Here is a 17,261-nt window from a genome sequence, read left to right on the forward strand (position 1 = left end):
TGGAGAAAGAGTTAGTTGTTTGTTTAATAATAATAAATTAATTAACTTTTGTTTGATTGATGTAATAAAATATAATAAAAAAGAAATGTGATGGATAAACAACTTTAAATAATTTAACGAAATTAGTGGTAATCCTAAATATAACTAAATAATGTAAGGAGAGTTCTTTAAATGATAAAAAAAATTAAGAGAGTCTTAAATTTGACAAAACTCTACCACTACAATCCTAAATTTATTATTTATCCCAAATTTCTTTATAACTATGGTTTTTTCCTAAGCTCAACCAAATTTTAAAAAATATATTTATAAATTCCTATATAGTGTTTTTTTATGGGAGGTTAGATTCACAAACTGTTATTTTTTATTATTATATTAAATTAAATATTTATAATGAGTCATATATATATATATATATATATATATATATATATATATATATATATATATATATATATATATATATATATATATATATATATATATATATATATATATATTATATATAATATATATGGTTAATTCAATATTTTTTAAAAATAAATTATTAAAAAAATAATTATAGTATTTAATTTTTTTTAATTTATTAAAGTAACTCAAATGATTAATTTTCTTAACTCTAAGTAACTACAAATTTCGATTTAAAAATATTTTAAATTGAAAAAATGCATAAACTAAGACATTACACTATCTTTTTAAAATTACAAAATTCCATATTATTAGATTTTTATGGTAGGAATGGTTTCTAAAAAATTAAAAATAATGGATTCCATTCTAACTTCGTAAGTGACCCTTTGAGAGACCATACTAGCTTTTTCGTTTAAACCAAATAAATTTCAAAAACAAAAGTTACAATCAGAAGGTTAAATCAAAGAATATTGATAAGGTGGTGATTTAATTTTGTTTTTATTTGTGTACTTTTTAATTTATTTGTTTTAGATACTAGTAAGATTTTTTTACCTCTAGTATACACATTTTGAAAAGTCAAAATATTTGAAAAAAAATGTTATTTTTTTCAGGTTTAATTTTTTAAACTAGTATACTTTCTAAATTATTTTCAAAGTAACATAATTTACTGTTCAATTTTTTATTTTTTTTTATTTACATTTAAACTCATTATATATATATATATATATTTATGAATTTGATATATTTAAATTACTATTTGTATAAATTAAATTATTTATATTTTGATATATGTTTTTTAAATTATTATTTTTATAAATTTAATTATTTATATTTTAATATATATATATATTAAATTATTATTTTATAAATAAAGTTAGACTAAATACTAATAAAAATTTGTTGAGAAGAGACAATATAATAAAAAATTAAATAAAATACTTCTAATAAATTTGTTGGAAAAAAAAATTAGATTAGACTACTCATAATATAAAAATATATATATTATTTAATAAAATTCAATAATATATATTAAATGTAATAAAATCAATTTCAAATTATTATTTTAACCATTCATAAGGGTGATTGTAATTGTGAATTTATTATTATAATAAAATATTAATTTTCTGAAAGAATCAACATTAAATATAACATATATATAAGAGGCAGTTAAAAATATAATATATAATAAAAGAGTAAATTATAAAAAATTAAAGTTATGTAATAATCATATTTGTACACTAACCGAAATAAGGGCTTAGTCAAACACGTTGCTTTGATAACGTGGTTAATAGACCAAAATATTAAATATGTTCAATCTCTCTTTTACTTTTTTTTTTTTTTATTCTCTCACTTCCTCATCTTTATTTTCTTTCACCTTCGAGAAGAACAATAGAACCGAATTCACTGCAATTTCATTATTCTTTTTCAAATTTCCCTTGTAAATATCTTCTCTCAAATTTACCCAAGCAATGAGATGAACAAGCTTTTGTAACGAATGATTTAACCCACGCTAAGGTTGGAGGTAAACCTTCAACGAATTTATTTTTCTTGAACTGAGTTTATAACAACTTCTCCACAATGTTTATATTTGGTTTAAAGTCATACATTTAAGGCTTCGATTAGATCACCAGTATGATACTCTGGTTCAAAGCCTTCATCCACCATATCTAGTTAAGTTTCTCATATTTCAAATGTTACTCAGGTTATTGTGATGCTTCTCTTTTGTAATTATTGGTGAATTCATCTTCTTCAAGTTCAGGTAAGATGGTCGTCTTTATTGTTCATAGAATATTTGATGTTCTACCAGACTATCGACGTACACAACTACTTTAAGAGAACATTGATTTATTTGGTACTATATCCACGAGTGTGTTGTATATCCACGAGTGTGTTGTATTTATATGTTCTTGTGCACTCAACTAGATCTAATTAAGTTAATAACTTCTTAAATTCCAAAAATGAATTTGGAATAGTATAACCTTTGAAAATATATCTAATATTCATGTGTCTTGAAACTCGTCACCTTGGATCTTCATCTATGCTTTTTATTTTTTGATTTGTTGTGTATAAATGATTGTGTTTTGTACCATTTGTAATTTTCACATTCAAATATACAAAACTTCAACAGCATGCTTATGTGTGGTCTAATAATTTAAAAATATGAATTTTATGTTTGTAGAATATTTTCAGATTTGAATTTTAGCTATAACTCTCTCAATTGTTTTTTCTTTTCCAAGATTATAGTAATATAGAATCTACTAGTTGTCAGCGGTTAAGTTTTGAAGCCAATGGAGATCGTTTAGAAAATGATATTGATGTTATCAATAAAGGTTAGAATATAATAATGAGATTTTTCTATAATGTATGGAAGCTAATATCGTTTTCTATTTGATATAGATTTGAATAAAAATAATTCATTGGGCATAAAAGACTTTGTACCACAATTAGGAATGAAGTTTGAGACTGAAGAGAAAGCCTATGATTTTTATTTGGCATATGCTAAGAGGGTCGGTTTGGAATACGAATATTTATTAATCATAGTGATAATTTGGGTAAGATATTGGATAGGGTCTTTTGTTGTAGTTCTCAAGATAAGAGGAAAAAAGATAAACGAGCGATTTATGTGAAAAATAGTCGACCTGAATTAAGATGTGGTTGTAAGGCTAAAATGAAGATCTGTAACCAAACAAAAGGCATGTTTATTATGATGCAATTTTTAGATGATCATAATCATCATCTTTCAAGTCTAAGCAAGACTCACTTATATAAAAGACATAGAAAAATATATTCTTTAACTAAATTACTAATTGAAATGACAAGTTATGTCGGAATCTCTACAAAAGCATCTCATGATCTCATGGCAAGACAAGTGGGAGGGAAAGAGTTTGTAGGTTTTATACCAAAAGATTACAGAAATTACTTACGTTCGAAAAGAAAAAAAAGTATGATGGTTGGGGACACATGAGGTGTTTTAAAATATTTGCAAAAACAACAGTCTAATGATAATAGTTTTTCAAGTGCTAAAATACCTTCTTTATCTAAAATACTAATTGAAATGACAAGTTATGTCGAAATCTCTACAAAAGCATCTCATGGCAAGACAAGTGGGAGGGAAGGTGTTTGTAGGTTTTATACCAAAAGATTACAGAAATTACTTACGTATGATGGTTGGGGACACATGAGGTGTTTTAGAATCTTTGAAAAAACAACATTATAATGATAGTAGTTTTTCAAATACTATTCAAGTTGATGAGGATGATTTGATAACAAATATTTTTTGGTCTGATGCAAAATTGAGAGCTGATTATAATCATTTTGGAGATGTTTGTTTTGATACAAAATATTTGAAGAACAATGAGGGTTGTCCGCTTACATTATTTGTTGGTATTAATCACCATAAACAATCAATAGTTTTTTGTGTTGCTTTATGGTATAATGAAACTTCTTTTAACGTTTGAATGGTTGTTCGATACATTTGTTGAGACAATGGATAGAAGAAAACCCACAACATTTTTTACAGGCAAGATGTAGCCATGGAAAATGCCTTAGCTTCTACATGGCCAACAACACATCATCGACTGTGTATTTGACATATTTATTAGAATAACGCTATAAATTTGAGTGGTGTTTTTTCTTAGTTTAAAGAGTTTGCTAGGGATTTTGCCACATGCATATATGAATTCGATGAAGAGAAAATCATGGTCCATGATGTTGAACAAATATTCACTAGAAGAGAATGATTGGTTGAAGCGTATGTTTCACATCAGAGAGAATCGGGCTTTGATGTATGGTCGACACATATTTTCAGTAGATATTACTACAACACAAAGAGTTAAAAGTTTGAACAACATTGTGAAAAGATATGTCACTTATAAACACAAATTTTCAGTATTCTTTCATCATTTTGAAAGACTCCTTGAAGATCGTCAATATATGGAGTTAAAAGTTAATTTTAAATCAATTCACAGTATTCCTTGTTTACAATTTCCTATTCGAATTTTAAAACAAGCCATAACAAATGAGGTATAATACTTTTAGCTCTTTGACAAATTTTTGGATCATACCATTGTAAAATCGGCATGCTTGAGCACCTTGCCCAAATATAAACATTTATAAACTTTACAAGCTAAGAATATCAACATATGTTTAATGTACATACCAGCCAGTTAGAACATGACCAAAATCTTCTTCCCCGATTAGTATTTTTTCATAAGCATATTGGCTCCATTTTAATATATAACATAAACCATATCTAAAAGTATAATTATTCAAACTTTAATATGGCAAGAGGAATGTTACAATAAAGAAATTGATGTGTATTAATAGAATATACTAAAAAGATTTAAAATATTTTTCAAACCATATAAATGACCATATATAGCAACAGTATGAAATGTGCATAACCAAACAAAGTTACGCCATAAAAAATATAACATTCAGGGCTCTTAGGTAAGGTTACAAAGATGAAAGAAAAATGAGAGAACTAATTATATATTCGAATGTGAAAATTACAAATAAATCCATGTTGTCTTAAAGTAGTTGTTTAAGTGGGTAGTCTAGTAGAACATTAAATATCCTATGAACAATGAAGATGATCATCTTACATGAACTTGGAGCGGAGGAATCCACCAATAATCACAAAAGAGAAGTATGCCACAAGAACCACCAAAAAAAACCTAAGTAGCATTTGAAATATGAGAAAGTTAACATATAAAAGTAGAGATATAAAAGTAGAGAAAGAAGTTCATTTTACTCCAATAAATTTAGCAGTCACCAAGAAATGTACTGACTCTAAGATTAATAGAACCGAAAAATAAAGGGTGCAGTTAAGGGTTAATGGATAAGTTAACCATATCATAAAAACATCGATATATATCTTAAACATCCTAAAATAACCTAGTAAACAACATCATTTAGCCATAACTTTTGAGCATGGCAAGCCTAACTTTTCTATTAGTGTTTTATGGAACTATTGATTTGTGCCTATAATTGAGACATTATGCAAATCCAAAAACGTTAATGAAGCAAAATATATCATAGTTAAATTAAGAGATTACTTTAAACCGGATGGGATCACTTATAAGCACTTAATTTATGGATTTTGTGAAATTGCTGATCTAATTGAAGCCAAAAAGGTATGGTGGATGAAGGCTTTGAAACGTTGTGGAAAAGATGATATAAACTCAGTTCAAGAAGAATAAATTCGTTAAAGGTTTACCTCAAATCCTAGCGTGGGTTAAATCCGTTACAAAAGTTTGTTCATCCCATTGCTTTTGCGAATTTAAGAAGATGCTTATAATTCAAATTTAAATAATAAAAAAAAGACTGATAGTGTATTCGGTTCTGTGGATTATGTTTGAAGAAAGAGAGCTTGGAGAATGCAAATTTTTATAGAGCTGACAAGATACTTATTACTAAATATATTAAGAATTTATTTGATAAAAATATTTATAAGTTTCACTTATTTTGGTAGACTTAAAATTAAAATAGGTTAAAAATAAAAAGTTAAAATATTTAACTATTTTTAAAAGAAAAATATTTTAACACATAACTATATAATTCTTTTACCTAAAACCAATTTAACTTTGGAAATTTAATAAAATTAGCAGTATATATAAAATTATATTATGTTTTACTTCTTTATCTTCTTATAACTCGCTTCTTTTTTTTCTCCTTTTTATTATATTCATCAGATTCTCAATATTAAAATATTAATTTAGAACATCATTTAAAAGAGGAAATTGTAATCAAATCTAAATAAATTATGAAATAAAAATTATATATTACTCAAATAAATTATAAATTAGTTGTCCAATATATAAAATTTAAAAAAATATATTAATATTTTATTTGTATTTAATATTTAATATATTAATTTATATTTATATAATTATATAATTTAATATATTAAGTTTATTGATAATATATAAGAGTATAATGTGAAAACTCACAATTCAATAACACAGAAACTCATTTCCTCACTAACATCATATTACGACTATTTATAAAAAAAATTATAAAGATATAATAGTCTTAATATATTTTTTTCACATATTAGTTTTAATATTATTAAAATTAATTTAAATATTTAGTACTTGAATTTTAAAATATTTTATTTGATTAATTCATTTTTTTTCAATGAATATTTAAGTAAGAGGAGTGATAGAGTGAGGGAATTTAGTGAGGGAATGACGTGGCATTACCTTCATTGTTGGAAAATGTAAAAGTGGGAGGAAAGAGAGAAAATAGAGAAATTATTTGATTTTTTCAGCGAATAAGATTATGCCACATCATTCCCTCACCAAATTCCCTCACCAAATTCCCCCACCTAATCATTTAATTAATTATTTAAAATTCATATCCAGATCTTAATTTTAAGTTTATCAAATATTGGCGCAAAAAATATTATATATCCATGTATTATTAAAAATATACTTAAAAAATGATAACCAACCTTTCAGCCCACCCAACTGTAACATCTTGGCCCACAACATGCCACTATTCATGTGGGTTGTGTGATGTTGGTGTTGAACCGGTAGGGTCACTTTGTTATTTTGTTTTTCATTTCTATTGTGAATCTTAAAATAAAATAATATATACATCTAATTTTAGGAACAATATTACTATATTAGAATTGCTTAAATAAACTAAACTTTAGGAACAATATTATAATTGTGTAAAATAAGTAAATTCATTGGGAGAAATCATAGTTTTCAAGACCCACTTTTACAATAACCTTAAAAGGCAAGTGCTATAGGAAGAGCACAAAAGATAAAGAGATAAAATAGGAAAATATGTATTCTCAAGGATTGGTTTTTAGCATAACACTCAACAAGAATGTGTAGAAATATGAACCATCATGGTAACAATGTCTTGTTAAAGTCTTTTCGCACATAAAAGGAGATTCAAGACGAATGAGTGGACTTATTTCGAGACATGGGCAATGTTTGTTCGATTATGTTTTCAGTGGGTTATGACTTCTTTTCAACTAGTTTCTTTAGAACCATAACCTTCTTTTAAGTTGATTTTATATGTTATTTGTCTAAAATTAGTACTCTATCAACCTAGATAGTTTGGAGTATTATTGTCGTCATTTTATGCGTTTCAAAATAAAAATGAAATCTATTCATAAATTTATTAAAATAACACACCCTATAATTTAAACAAGTAATTTGTATCATTTTAATTTAATATGTCACTACTTATTATGATATGTTACACGAACGTAACTTTACAATTAAATTTGTGAGAGTATTACAAATTTATAAATAAACGGACTAAATTTGGATGACGGTTTCAAATCAAACAAAATTATTGATGATTTTATAAATGTTACCGATAATTTGAGATTTAAAAAGAATCAATGTCAAAGATTAAATAAATATTTTGATGAACAAACCAATAAAACTGAAAGAACTTACCTAACTAGTTTGTTCACTTCTTTCCATTGGAGTTATGGCACAACTTTTAGTAGGTAATTGTCTTTTCTTCTAGACAAGATAATAAATATCCATTGCCTTTGAATGAACTCCCATAGCTGATTTTCTATGAGGGTTATTTACTAAAAGAAAATCTATATAAAACCTATATAGGAGGAGGGGGTTTCAACTTTTAAGGGTAGAAATCATATAAAATAAAGAAGTTATATATTACAAGAAAATATAGAAAAACTTGAACAAGTGCTAAAAAAAGATGAGGATTCTGTCAATGTCAGAAGATTTTATTTTCTTGATTTGACAAAGAAAACATATTTATGGTTTGTTGTTGTTAGGAGAGGTGAGAAATAAATGGAAGCAACAACATCCTCTGGCCTAGCCCACACCTAATTTACTGCAAATATTATTAAAAGCTCCCCATTTGAGCCTTCCTGCTGTTCTTTGCATCTTTTCCTCATAAATATTCCACCTTCCTTCATATATGGGCAGTTGAAGAATTTAATGTTCAATTTTTTCCCTTCTTCCTTTTTCCACCCCACCCTCCATTCCCATTTCCATCTCCATCATTTCTCTCTTCTTCTCCTTACTTATCTCATTGCCTCCGCCATGAATGAATCAATCAATGGGGTCTGGGGCGAGATGTTGGTGCGGTTCAATAAGAAATCAGTGCTCACAATTGTTGACCACTTCTTTTTTATTGAGCCGTGCCAATATCACGCCCTCAATATTAACCCCCCATTGCTTAAAAAGGTATACTCTCTAATCTCTATTAGCTAGTAATGGTTTATTTACTTTTAAACAGGCTATTCTGAAGAAGAAACAGAGACCTCTGCTCTAAAGTTGATTTGAGAAGGCTGAAGGAACGGAGCAAATAACACCTCCTTCATGTTCAACAAGATTCCTTTATCGTAAGGATTCTGAGATCCCAAATACTTTTGTCTGAAATTCTCGTAAAATGTCTGCAATGTTTGAAAATAATAAAATCTTAAAGACAAATGAAATATGTATGTATGTATGTTTGTATGTTACTGAAATGGTTGATATTTTAATTACCTGATTTATAATGACCAGATAGACATGATAACATGATAAACCACCAAGAAATGCAACCGCAATTGAACTCAACAAAGCTAATGCCATAGTTTCCGGTTGATTTTTTAAAAGGGTAAACAATCCATCCCCATCTTTAAATACCCTCCTCTGAATCTTCCAGAATGAGATACCGCATATATACACAAACAAAATCAAGGCTTGGATCAAGAATGTCAGATAAAACCGATAATTTCTCTGAAAAAAAGTGATATTCATTGTCTTAGTTATCTCATAAAAGGAAGAAAATAAATAAGTAAATAAATCAAGATAACATTTTTAATAGCTACCAATCCAATGCATTGGCTAAGCCATGGACAGTGATGATCGAATTTCTCGACACAATTGTTGCATATGGCACAATGGCAACTTCTTGGTGGACGATAAATCTTGCATGTCCTGCAATACTTCAATCTCTTTCTTCTATTTCGACCTCTAATCCCCGTTTCGTGTCTTGGAATAATACCCGGGTCGATCATGCTAACCATGATTAAGTTCAGTAGAACCTGTTTAAACAAAAGATTGCATCAAGATTCAAGAATGAACACATTAAAATGAAATGGTGAAGAATTGATTTGAAATGTAAGAACCGACTGTTATTGTCAAGAGAAACGAAACATTGACTATGAGGGTGGAATGTTTGGGCAAGTCCCGGGCTATATAAAGACAGAATGTCCAACTAGAGAGGATAATTGAAATTGTAGTAAAGATCAGTCCTTTCGGATCAGGGCCACAGATCATTCGTCCACCAAAGAAGAATACCTACAAAAAGAGTAAACAGATGTGAAAAAGATTCAGAAAGAATGATGGAATAGAGATTTAAGGTAGTTTACAGACATTGTTTCCCGGCCAAATTTGGTAAACTTTAGTGGTGCTTTCTGCAGAATGGTGTTCATGGAGAAGACGTTTTAGGAAATTAGGAGACTGGAGAATGGGTTGAATCAGAGACAGAAAACGGGTCTTTATGTTTGATGAAGACGTTGTTGAAGTCTCAGATTGAGGGGAGATTCTTGTTTTTACTTGGGTGGAGTTGTGGTTTTGGTTTTGAACTTTCGTCGAACAGTTGGCGGGCATTTTTATGAGATTATTGATGGATTGTTACTTTGTTTTGCTTTGTATGATCCATTTTATGAGTGATGACGACCGGCGTTGTGTTTTCAAAGGGATATAACTGACTTTCAATTTTTCAAATTTGGCCTAAAACGGTTAGTTTTCCGACAATAAAACAAAATGTTGTGTTCAATTAATTCATATTTCCTAATATAAAATCACAAGGACATTTATTCAGTTATTTTTGGTTAATTAAAGAAAAGATTGAGTTTTTAGTATTTTTCTCAAAGTTATGATTCACTTCTATTTAAAATTATGAAAATAAAACATAATTTCTTTAGGATTTTAAGCAAGACATGTTTATTTAATAGGAAGGGTAAACTTTATGTTTAGTTGTCTTTTTCGACTATATTAATTTGTTAGACTATTTAACTTGAAATAAATAAATAATATTTAATGATTGTGTTCGACAAATGTGTTATTATTATGATGACAGAAGTCTTTTACGGAAGTCAATTCAAGAAATGAGATAACTCATTGATTTTTTTTAAAAGATCAATAGTTATTCTTAGTTTTATTTTAAATGTGTGGTGTCATTTTGGACCACTCATTTAGTATGTTTATATGAGTTTAAAGTTTAAACAAAATCACATTTATATATTTATAATATTTTTAAAAGAAAAATATTATATATATATATATATATATCAAAACTCTATTGTAAAAATAATATTTTTAATATTTTCAAATATAGTAATCAGATATTGGTATTCAATCAAAGGAAAAACAAAAAGTACTTCTTGCCATTTATTTTTTATTTTTTTCATTTTAAGATATTTTCTCCCTATCCAACGTGGTAGATACTTTTTTTAGAACGATTGTGGTAGATGCTTGTTCTATCTCTAAACAAAGAAATTAGTGGATAATAGATATTAAGATTGATACATTAGGTTTTGCTATTTTCATTTGTTTCACTTTTATTTACGTAGTGTCTTGTCTTTTGTTTAGTATTAATGATACGCGTACACTTTCAATTTATATGAATGACGGTTTAGTCGCAAATACTTGATTCTATTGAAAATATAATAAATTAAAACAATTCAAGTGGTAAGAGACCTTAATGTCATAAGAATGAGTAATAGATTACAAAAAGGATTTTTTAATTTATTTGTAACATTTATTGACATTTCCTCTATTCTCAAGGGCAAAAGAACTTTTTCCTCTCTGTAATATATTACATTACATTTATTTATGTATAATTTATTTCCTCTCAATTTTGTCAAAATCAAAGGATTATCAAAAATATTAATTTATAAAGAGTATTAATATTTTTAATATATATCTAAATATATACTAAGAAGGAAAGTGAATTGGGACCAAAGAAATTTGTAGGAGGAGATGAGGTGTTCAAGGAAGGAAAGAAGACCATGATCTCAACGGCTACCCATAGAATATGTTCCTCCACCCATTTGAAAGAATCAATCTTTTTGCTTTACGTGTGAAAACCCAAATTACTGAAATCAATCAAGAAGAACAAAAGAATTTTTCCGAGTTATTGGCGATTTAGAACTAGGAGTAGTAAACATATAGAAGAGTCGAAATGAACGAGAAAGCTTCCGTGTCTAAAGAGCTTAACGCCAAACACATCAAAATATTAGAGGCAATTCTTAAACTACCCGAGAATAGAGAATGTGCGGATTGTCGTGGCAAGGCGCCTCGATGGGCAAGCGTGAATCTCGGAATTTTTATTTGCATGCAATGCTCGGGGATTCATCGAAGTCTCGGAGTTCATATATCAAAGGTTCGGTCTACTACACTCGATACATGGTTGCCTGAGCAAGTCGCATTCATGAAATCTACGGGAAATGAAAGGGCGAATAGTTATTGGGAAGCGGAACTACCACCGAATTATGATAGGAGTGCAATTGCGAATTTTATTCGTGCCAAGTATCAAGATAAAAGATGGGCGGCAAAGACAATGCCACAACATGGTTCGATTCCGAGAGGAAAAAGTGTTGTGGTAGATGATTCTACCAAAATTTCTTTACAAGCATACCCTAAGAGGACGAGAAAGTTATCGCTTGAGGAAGAGATTCTCACTAAACACATGACACAAATTGCTACAACAAAACAAAGTCCGATTTCTTTTGATGTTAACTTTGATAACGCGTCAAAACATGATTCTACATCGTCTATTCCACCTCTTTGGGCAACATTTGATTAGAAAAAGGAATTTGCACATAATTCATAGATTCATTTAGTGTAGAGATATAGAACAAATGTAGACAAGACTCACATGGATGTATTATTGAATCATAAACTTGAAGATGAGGATCTAAATATCTAGAATGTAAATTGTTTATCAAAATAAATACATTGTGTATGTCTAATAGGTTTCTCAGTTTCACAATATATGTCAATTTAGGAATTTCACGATATAAATTGAGCACCCGATAATTGTTTTATTATACACTTCTCGGTTTCAATGAGATAATAAATTGAAACCAGGTTTTGGATCTAGGTTTCCTTTATAAAAATTTAAAATTTTCAAACATTTTCACTAATATCTTATAAATATTTTTAACATTTTTCTCTTTTAAATAATGGATAACATTTTGGATAGAATTTTAGAACTCAACACAAACGTGATCAGATTAGCTGTTACAAACTCTGGAACATTTTTCATACGGTTAGCTAGATGTACTAGTAGTGCAGGTATCCATTAAGAAAGTGACACCGTTTTGATAATGTTCTATAACAAAATTAAAATAAACAGTCGTCTCCTTTCACTTTCTCAAACTCCTCTATCTCATGTTCGCGAATCCAAACCCAACTGCAACACTTGTGCTTGTTTCACCAGATTTTTTTGTCTTCAAAATTTTATCAAACCACATATTACAAAAATTTATCTTACCCTATAAATGTTACTTACCAATTTAATAATCTTTAAGGATTTTTTTCACAAGTCATTGAAACAGTTTAAAGAACTCTAAAATTCATTTTATTTGAAGTTTAAGTCCAAATTTTCTTTTTCAATTGAAATCTTGATAATCATAATAATTTTAGAGGTGATTTAGGTTAGATAGTAGAATGAAACTCATGTTCTAATGCGGAGAAAGAACTATATTGGTGGCATCACTAAGATTCTAGAAATGAGATTTTGATAATTCATTTTATTTGAAGTTTAAGTCCAAATTTTCTTTTTCAATTGAAATCCTGATAATCATAATAATTTTAGAGGTGATTTAGGTTAGATAGTAGAATGAAACTCATGTTCTAATGCGGAGAAAGAACTATATTGGTGACATCACTAAGATTCTAGAAATGAGATTTTGATCATTTTCTAAATGTATGTTATGTGCATTAAACATTATATTTAAATTATTTAGGCAGGGTTCTCAAGCAACTGGAGGATGCACATAGAAAACTTAGAACAAGACGATGGAAGATATGTGTGATACTTATTGTATTGTTAATCATATGAACTATTTATTAGTTTTAGTTTAAACATCTCAATTAGATTAGATGTATTAATGTTATAATGTGATTTATTAATATTTAGTTTAATGAAAAGGATACCATTGGCTCAATGTTATAGTATGTATTGAAAAATTATTTAATTAATATTTTTTATGGAGTTGGTAGTCAATACAAGTATAAGAATAATTCAAAAAACAATTAATTCAAAAAACAAGAATAGAGAAGTTTATACCCAACTCAATTTTTGACCAAATGTCTAGACACGGCTTAAATTTACAAATTTTTGGACGTTTAACTGACATTCTTAGGCATATAGAAATTCGAGGCTGGATGTTTAACCGACATTCTTAGGCATATAGTAAATTAAACGGTAACTTGAGGCTGGAGTTTGGACGGCGGACAATGGAGTTTGAGGCGGGGCAGGTGAGTTGCCTTAATAAATTAATAAACCTCTTAATTTGTCTTTTAAAAATTGGAGTTACCTCTGACCAGGCTCAAATTGTCTGTTAGGAAGATTTGTTCATCTCATTGTTTGTTTGTAAGTTTGAGACAGATGAGGTTGAATTTGAAGAAGAAGAAAATTGGTGGAAGGAACACAAGTATTGCAGCTGGATTTGGATTCTCAAGCTTGAGAGAAAATGATAGGGAACTTGAGAAAGAGAGAAGAAAGGTCATAGAAAAATAACGGAGTGGAAGGAGACAACCGTTTATTTTAATTCTGTTAAAATACATTATCGAAACGACACTGTTTTGATAACCTGGAACATGATGTTATAGGGTTTAGTAACAGCTAATCTGATCCTAACACAAACAACGTTCTCATTGTCATTAATATGAGGACGCAAAATAAAAAGAGTTTATAAGTGGGAAGGGAAGTATTTTGATCTAAACCAGCCCAATTCCACATATCATTTCCATTTGTATTGCCTCTAAAGGAATGTCTAAATAACTATAGGAAAGAGCCTTTCCAAAAACCAACAATTTTTTTTTATATATTTAAGAAGATAGCACGATCCCGACAATCATGGCCCCCACTTTAAGGCATTAGGCACTACTCTTACCATTTGTGAAAACTCACAAATTATAATCATAATACTCTTGGTATCCCTTAAGTTTGAAATGCTTAAACGAGACTAGAAATAGAACAAGAGCTCCCAATATTTAAATCTTTGATCAATCTACATCATCATCTGTTTTAGCCATAATTCTTTTAAATCCTTCCATGACAACAGTAAAAAGAAGACGAGATTGCATATTGATGCATCTAAATCCTGTGGGGAACATATTCATGACGCCGCTTTCTCACTAGACATCTCGCCATTAGTTAGTAATACTTTTAAACTCAAATAACTAAGAGTAAGGTGAACGGATTATTGGTTTATACTAGTTAGTGAATCTTTGAATTTGTGGTTTATCCAATCACAACCGCAGCATCATCCCATTTAGAAAATCAGGGTTACCAAGATATCTAACCATGAATATTACTAATCCCGCAACTAATGACTTCTTTTTATCTTTTTATGATCAGGGTGTATCTGGGCTTGCCAATTCCGACAGTTTCATAGAGAAATGAACATGAGACCACAATATAGTAAGAAGCCTTTTACCCAAACCTATTACCAACCAATTCTAAATGGCTTATTATCAACGGATAAACTACAAAAATCACCTGGAGTAGACGTATATCTTTGGATGAAATTGTGTAGTAAAACTCCCTTTTAAGCGTAAGGTCCATCCTTCAATGCGGGTTCTCGTGCCTGGTTGGTTAGGTGATGATAAATACCATTCTAGCAAAATAAAATTCAGATGAAATACAAATCTTGATGTTATCATTCAGTCTCATCTTCTTATTGAAAGACAGAAAGCATTTATTTATGTTACACATAACAAACACAGTTCATCAGCAGTAACAGAGATGCTGATGAGGATATAAGTTTGTTCAATCCTAAGTTCAATAAGCTGACAATGTTATGGATGACATAAATAACCACAACACAATAAACAGGAGATTTTTACTTGGTTATAGTCTTAAACATACGATGGCTCGATTAATCAAGCAACTGGTGGACGGAGAATGTGATCCTGCGAAGTATCGAGCACAGTAGGAGGAATGAACTGCCACATGGCAACACCAGGGTAACCGATAACAGGCATCAGTTTGTTAGCAGCAGCTTGAGCCTGTGCTCCAAAGTTACCTTGAACTGCAGATGGATGATGACTCACAAAGCCTTGTTGAATAGTCATTGTTTTCGCCAGATGCTCCAATTTCTCGTTATCCACCTTTAGTTTCTGCTTCTCATCACGAAGTTCATTCTTCTCTGCCTAAGAAAGTATAGAGCAATCAATTTTAAAACCAATTTTCTTCATCCAAATCATTCAAATTAAGCTACTTCTACCTTCAACTCCTTGATTTTCTCAATCAAATCCTCATTTGTCTCCCTTAGCTTCTGAGTTTCACTACGTAAACTACTTACAACTCGAACAGCATCACTCAATATCGCAATTTTGTCCGTTTTAGGAGGCTTTCCAGGCTCCAAAGTTGAACAAAGTTCAATAAACCTTAAGTAAATATCAAACATACAGTAAGAAGTTTGATGAAAAGATAATATTGAAAATAGAAAAGAGAAAAAAGATGGTTTAGTATGCCTCTCGTTAAGCTTATCCCTCCTTAACTTCTCTCGACATGCCCTTGAAGCAGATGAACCACATGAATCAGGCTTTGACCTGCAGATTATGTATTAAGACAAGTTTTTCTTTTCTTATTTCATAAGGAAATTAACAAAAATTCTACCTTTTCCGTGACCCCCCTTCTTTCAGACCATCAGAATCCTTCAAGCAACTACCAAGATCAACACTATTGTAAACAAATCAATGACCGCAAGATAGAAATAAACAGAACCCATAATGGGTAACCATTTTCATGCATTATAAGTGCTTTCTACAACCAATTAGATGATGAAAATGAGAAGAAGAAGAAGAAAAAAGGTACCTTGTACTGGAGTAAGAGTTAATAGGGGAAGGGGAAGGCCAACTGAAACAGGTGGCGGAAGCAGTCGGTGTCGGCGTGAATCCGACAGCAGGGACATCGGAGATGTCATTCATGAGCTCATAATCTAAAAGCCAGTTAGAGCTTTGAGAAGAATCGATATCCATGGAATTGGAAGAACGGTGAAGTGTTTGATGACCCATGAACTAATTTACCACAAAAATTATCTCGAATCCATTTATCAGGCCAGGGATCGGGAAAACGAACAAGGGGGAGAAAAATAATAATTGTTTTGATGACGGAGAAAGAGAAGAGTGATGGCAGCATTGGGTTTTTGTTAATAGTAAAAATGCTGTCATTTGCATCCCAAGGTCTTCGATCAATACATTTCAATCATAACCAACGTCAACTCAAGGGGCCTAGTTTCTATCCTCTTTTGGTCATATGAACTTATTATTAAAAATTACTATCCAACATATTTAGTAAATACCATGTACATTTGTTAGTGGATTGGAGGATGATCAACATTTTGAAGATGTTTGGAGAAGTGTTGAAGGGGAAAATGAAAAAGATTAAGAAGTTGGATAGACATGTTTGGTAGTGATATTATTTACAAGGATCTTGTTAACTCAACCCGCTGCAAGAGACATGTTCAAGCTTCATAGTGACGTTATTTACGAGGATCGTGTTGAGTCAATCTGCTCAAGCTTCATAGTGACGTTATTTACGAGGATCGTGTTGAGTCAACCTGCGGTCGCAAATAGTTGGCAATACAAGAGGATGTGTTAAGGCACATTTTTTACAGTGTTTTCTTT

At 29.6% G+C, this 17,261-nt stretch overlaps 3 protein-coding genes across 4 annotated transcripts; 1 reads left to right on the top strand and 2 right to left on the bottom strand.

The window, feature by feature from the left end:
* Positions 1 to 8,644: 8,644 nt before the first annotated feature.
* LOC124934858 (probable protein S-acyltransferase 5) lies at positions 8,645 to 10,023 on the bottom strand. Its single transcript, XM_047475355.1, has 5 exons — positions 9,768 to 10,023; positions 9,525 to 9,692; positions 9,221 to 9,436; positions 8,895 to 9,128; positions 8,645 to 8,800 (listed from the first exon to the last, which is right to left on the bottom strand). The coding sequence occupies exons 1-5, from the start codon at positions 10,002 to 10,004 to the stop codon at positions 8,645 to 8,647; spliced, it is 1,011 nt and encodes a 336-aa protein (XP_047331311.1). The 5' UTR covers positions 10,005 to 10,023.
* A 1,557-nt stretch (positions 10,024 to 11,580) lies between these two features.
* On the top strand, positions 11,581 to 12,204 carry LOC124934859 (probable ADP-ribosylation factor GTPase-activating protein AGD15). Its single transcript, XM_047475356.1, has one exon. The coding sequence runs from the start codon at positions 11,581 to 11,583 to the stop codon at positions 12,202 to 12,204; it is 624 nt and encodes a 207-aa protein (XP_047331312.1).
* A 3,057-nt stretch (positions 12,205 to 15,261) lies between these two features.
* Positions 15,262 to 16,811, bottom strand: LOC124935701 (transcription factor ILR3-like). 2 transcript variants are annotated; one of them, XM_047476121.1, is made up of 5 exons: positions 16,450 to 16,811; positions 16,252 to 16,299; positions 16,107 to 16,184; positions 15,857 to 16,019; positions 15,262 to 15,782 (listed from the first exon to the last, which is right to left on the bottom strand). In XM_047476121.1, exons 1-5 carry the CDS (start codon positions 16,647 to 16,649, stop codon positions 15,513 to 15,515), a joined length of 759 nt encoding a protein of 252 aa, XP_047332077.1. In that variant the 5' UTR covers positions 16,650 to 16,811; the 3' UTR covers positions 15,262 to 15,512. The 2 variants fall into 2 exon arrangements, with proteins under 2 accessions (XP_047332077.1, XP_047332076.1); XM_047476120.1 differs by having other exon boundaries at positions 16,252 to 16,314; positions 16,450 to 16,809.
* Positions 16,812 to 17,261: the final 450 nt, after the last annotated feature.

Source organism: Impatiens glandulifera, chromosome 4 (assembly GCF_907164915.1).
Source record: "Impatiens glandulifera chromosome 4, dImpGla2.1, whole genome shotgun sequence".
Lineage (NCBI taxonomy): Eukaryota > Viridiplantae > Streptophyta > Magnoliopsida > Ericales > Balsaminaceae > Impatiens > Impatiens glandulifera.